Source organism: Babylonia areolata, chromosome 10 (assembly GCF_041734735.1).
Source record: "Babylonia areolata isolate BAREFJ2019XMU chromosome 10, ASM4173473v1, whole genome shotgun sequence".
Lineage (NCBI taxonomy): Eukaryota > Metazoa > Mollusca > Gastropoda > Neogastropoda > Buccinidae > Babylonia > Babylonia areolata.
The window spans coordinates 40,284,084-40,289,526 of NC_134885.1; the positions used below are offsets into that span (position 1 = coordinate 40,284,084).

At 38.2% G+C, this 5,443-nt stretch overlaps 1 protein-coding gene across 1 annotated transcript in view; it reads right to left on the reverse strand.

Moving 5' to 3' along the window:
- Positions 1-2,176: 2,176 nt before the first annotated feature.
- LOC143286357 (lysosomal proton-coupled steroid conjugate and bile acid symporter SLC46A3-like) overlaps positions 2,177-5,443 on the reverse strand; it is a 19,552-nt gene continuing 16,285 nt past the window's right edge. Inside the window, exons 8-9 of the mRNA XM_076593898.1 lie at positions 3,499-3,655; positions 2,177-2,324 (exon numbers count right to left, since the gene is read on the reverse strand). Of these exons, the coding sequence (XP_076450013.1) occupies positions 2,177-2,324; positions 3,499-3,655 (305 nt within the window). The remainder of the gene's footprint in view (positions 2,325-3,498; positions 3,656-5,443) is intronic.

Sequence of the window (5,443 nt, forward strand, 5' to 3'; positions counted from 1 at the left end):
AATTTTTTTTGTGTCCATCCCAGAAGTACAATATTGTTTTAAAGAAGATGACTGGAAAGAACTGAATTTTCCTATTTTTATGCCTAATTTGGTGTCAACTGACAAAGTATTTGCAGGGAAAATGGCAATGTTAAATTTACCACGGACACACACACACACACACACACACACACACACACACAGACAACCGAACACTGGGTTAAAACGTAGACTCACTTTGTTTTCACAAGTGAGTCAAAAAGCAAAGGGGAATGACGATATAACGAAAGCAGCACCTCATAACTTTAATCGTACATACATACGTTTATATGTAACACAAGTACAGCACAGCACAGCACAGCATAGAACATTATAGCGCAGCAGAGCACAGCATAACGCAGTACAGTACAGAAGTGCAGTGTAGTGTATCACAGGAGAGTGTAGTGCAGTGCAGTGCAGTGTAGTATCAGTATCAGTAGCTCAAGGAGGCGACACTGCGTTCGGACAAATCCATATACGCTACACCACATCTGCCAAGCAGATGCCTGACCAGCAGCGTAACCCAACGCGCTTAGTCAGGCCTTGAGAAAAAAAAAAGAAAAAAAAAGAAAAAGAAATAAATAAACAAATTTAAATTTTTTTTTTTTTTTTTTTTTTTAATTAAAATGGTGCGACACAGTCAGTACAGTGCAGTATAGCACAGCATAACACAGCACAGTACAATTCTGTTCAGCATAATTGCTATGTTCAAAGGTTCAAAAAGGTTCAAAATTTTAATCCGAGAAACCCTATTTGGGTACATGGAGACACAAGGGAAAAACAGGCCCACATCCTCGAGACGTGCAATCGCACGAAGAAGAAGAGAGAGAAAATATGATTTGTCAGATTAACTTATTTTCTGACAAAAAAACAGAAAGAAAAATAATAATAAATGAAAGTGCCATGAGCGAAATCAAGAAGAAAATATATCCGGTATGAATAGAGAAATAATGTTTCGAAAGATCAACACAATAATTAGGGTAAAACGACATAAGGAAACGGCACACCATAGTTCATAAAGTCATAACATTGTTTTCCTTTCATTAAGTTATATATAGGAACGATGCACAAATATATAAATAAGTTAAGTAGATGGAAATACACACACTTATTTAGAAACAGCAGAAAATTACAACATTGAAATATACATACAATCACACGTACAGACATGCAAACAACCACATCCACACGCCCATACACCTTTCACACCCCCATACATACATATTTGAACTGTACTTATAATGCAAAATAGTTTTATTGATGGAAGAATAGAATGAGCTGACCAAGTTACGTGATTCTGATGACCATAATGTATGTTTTCTCATGTGATAGACACTTTTCTTTCCAGCGTGCATCTATTCAGGACATTCCGCTGGGTGAACAAGAAGAGAATCAAACCAAAGAAACTGACCATGTTGTAATTAGACATCTATTACAATAGATACGTAATATCTACAAGAATAATAATGCCCTGACTGCATCCTCCTCCTCCTCCTCCTCAATATATCATTATCATCCTTATTACTATCATTATCATCATCATCATCAATTAGCTGGAAGAAAGGAACAGTAACATACTCTTCTTTTTCTTCTTTTTATTATTATTATTACAACTACTACTGTTACTACTACTACTACTACTACGACTACTACTACTATTATTATTATCATCATCATCATCATCATCATCATCATCATCATCATCATCATCATCATCATCATCATCATCATCAGTTTGCTGGGGGGAATGAAGGGTAAGGGGAAAAACACGACCTAACAATCCCTCATTCACGTTCTCATCCTTGATGATGATTGTAATTACTATTGTAGCTGTTCTACTTATCATTGATATCATTTACATTATTACCTTTTTGCACATTATTATTATTATTATTATTATTATTATTATTACTGCTACTACTACTAACACTACTACTACTATCATTTTACTACTGCTACTACTAATACTACTACTATCATTTTTATTATGATTATGATGATTATTATTATTATTATTATTATTATTATTATTATTTGTTGTTGTTGTTGTTGCCGTTGCTGTTGTTGTTATCAGTATCATATTATTATTATCATCATCATCATGTTGTTGTTGTTGTTGTTATTATTATTATTAGTATTATTATTATTATTATTATTATCACACAGAAGCACGACGAGCAGTGGTGCAAGATTCTGTCCACTGTACACCGTTATCGGTTACGTCATCAGTCTGCGTGCCCGTTGTATTTACACGGAACACTGTCACGTGGGATTTTGTGTACTTCCGGTATAGCCAGTAGTTGAACCTGCAAACAAAGACAACGATTAAAAGTTTGTTTTTTGCTTTTTTGTTGTTGTTGTTTGTTTGTTTGTTTGTTTTTGCTTGTTTTTATGTTTTGGCAAACAGCATCAATTCACTTTCATATGGGCGATTCAAAATGTACCAAATAAAAGAGTAAAACAAACAGAAGAAAAACAAAATAACACAAAGACAATCAGATAACTAATTAAAGAAAGAAAAGACCCTCCAACCCACCCACCACCCACACAAAACAGATCCCCCACAGTCGTAAACGTTACCTTTTTTTCTATATATTTTTTTCTTCTTTTTTTTTCCTACGCATCTGACAGAAATATTTCAACGATAAGTGAAAGAGAAATTAGAATAACACAAGTTGAGCAGCAAATTCGCATGAACGTTCGCGTGGTAATCGCAATGCACAACATCAAACACAGAAATTCACAAGTGCAGAAAAAAAAGTACTTACTCTACGCCAAATGTTGCGACAGTAACTAACAATAGTGCTGCATTATCACGTTGCCCAAAAATGGTGGGAAGGAAGAAAGGAATCCCACGTTTCTTTAGCTTTCTTTGCGAAAAGTCTTTCTTTTTGTCTTTCTGTTTTTCTTTTCTTTTCTTTCTTTCTTTCTTTCTTTCTTTCTACCTTCTTTCTTTTCTTTATTCCTTCCTTCCTTCCTTCGTTCATTCTTTCCCCACCCCAGTTTCCACCGCTTCTCTCTTCTCGTTTGTTCCTTCCTTCCTTCCTTCCGTTTTTCTTTCTCTCTCTCTTTCTTTCTTTCTTTCTTTCTTTCTTTCTTTCTCTCTTCCTTCCTTCCCTCTCCCCCACCCTTGTTCCTTCCTTCCGTTTTTTTTTCTTTCTCGCTTTCTTTAGCACTCTCTTTTTTTCTTACTTTCTTTCTTTCTTACTTTCTTTCTTTCTCTCTTCCCGCCTTCCTTACTTCTTTCCCTTCACCCCTGTTCCTTCCTTCCGTTTTTTTTTTCTTTCTCGCTTTCTTTAACTCCCTTTCTTTCTTTCTTTCTTCATTTATTTCTTCCATTCTTTCTTTCTTTCTTCCTTCCTTTTCTCTCTTTCATTCATTCTTTCATTCTTTCTTTTTCTTTTTTCTTTGCCTGCTTGTTTGCTTTCTTTTTTTTTATTCTTTTTTTTTTCTTTCTTTCTCTCTTTCTTTCTTTCTTACATGTATATGAAGATAACCCCCAGCTGCACGGAAGCCAAAGCCAGGAAGACGAAGCCGGACATGAAGGTCAAGGTCGCCGTGTAGATGGCGCTGTCTGTCATTTGGCTCAGACATTGGCACACGCTTTCCAAGATGGCGATCCCCGCGAACATGGCGCCTGTCAAGTAGACAGAATGTTTCTTCCATCGTAAAATAACAAATCGTCATTCGAAGTGTAAAAGTCGGGATAAAATTTTCAATGATTAAGAACAGGGACTGAAGTTTATAGAAAGGAAATACGATTTAAAAAAAAGTATATATATATAAAGTTGTGCTTTCTCCATCGTGAATTTCATTTCGTTAATAACAAGACAATATCATATTAACAGCAAAATTTGCCATGTAGATCTAATGCAACGGTAGTTGATCATGACTTGGAGTGGAGTGATGGCCTAGAGGTAACGCGTCCGCCTAGAAAGCGAGAGAATCTGAGCGCGTTGGTTCGAATCACGGCTCAGCCGCAGATATTTTCTCCCCCTCCACTAGACCTTGAGTGGTGGTCTGGACGCTAGTCATTCGGATGAGGCGATAAACCGAGGTCCCGTGTGCAGCATGCACTTTGCGCACGTAAAAGAACCCAAGGCAACAAAAAGGTTGCTCCTGGCAAAATTCTGTAGAAAAATCCACTTCGATAGGAAAAGCAAATAAAACTGCACGCATGAAAAAATACCAAAAATATTGGTGGCGCAGTAGTATAGCGACGCGCTCTCCCTGGGGAGAGCAGCCCGAATTTCACAGAGAAAAATCTGTTGTGAAAAAAAGAAATACAAATACAAATACAAACACTTCATATTCTGGCACCATTCAGAATGAAGGGGATTGGGGATCGGAGGAGAGGAAGGGGGAGGGAGGGTGATGGGGAGTGTAGGGAGTGGTGTGTGTGTGTGTGTGTGTGTGTGTGTGTGTGTGTGTGTGTGTGTGTGTGTGTGTGTGTGTGTGTGTGTGTGTCGCACGGCGGTGTGTAGTGCTGTGTTGTCTTGGCGTGTTGTCTTGCATTGTGTTGTGCTACGTACCTTGTCTCCATCGCGGCACGAGACAGGACATGAAAGACCGCATAGCTGGGTACACCAGACTGTTGCATATGCCCACGGCAATCACTGCACACACACACACACACACACACACACACACACACACACACACACACACACATGTACACACACGTACACACACATACACACACACACACACACACACACACACACACACACACACACGCTCGCACGCACGATCGCGCACACACACACACACACACACACACACACACATTCACACACACACACATACACACACACTCATACTCACACACACACACACACACACACACACACACACACACACACACACACACACACACACACACACAGAGGTGATAATCGCAAATGAATGTTATATTTTTTATTACGGGCACATAGTGTGCTTACTACATCGCCATTGCTTTCATTTTCAAAACCCTATCAGCTCGCTCCAGCAGTTCCTTCCATTGTTTGAAATGTTACAGCGAATGCAACATAAGCACTCACTACATTTCTCTCAAGATGATGTCATCCTCCTGTAAAGAGCCCTGTCCATGCATGAGCAATTATTGCACACACACACATTTCCCACCTTTGTTGAACATTGCAAAGAATGTGCCTATAAATTTTACACACACACACACACACACACACACACATATATATATATATACATATATATATATATATATATATATATATATATATATATATATATATATACTGCTCTAAAGATCTCCTCGTCATCGTTCAGCCGGAAATCAAGTAGCATTTAGGGTCTCTCGGAAGACACGATAAGCGCGCACGTGTGTGTGTGTGTGTGTGTGTGTGTGTGTGTGTGTGTGTGTGTGTGTGGGTGTGTCATTGAAACCTGACTGAAAGACACAAAA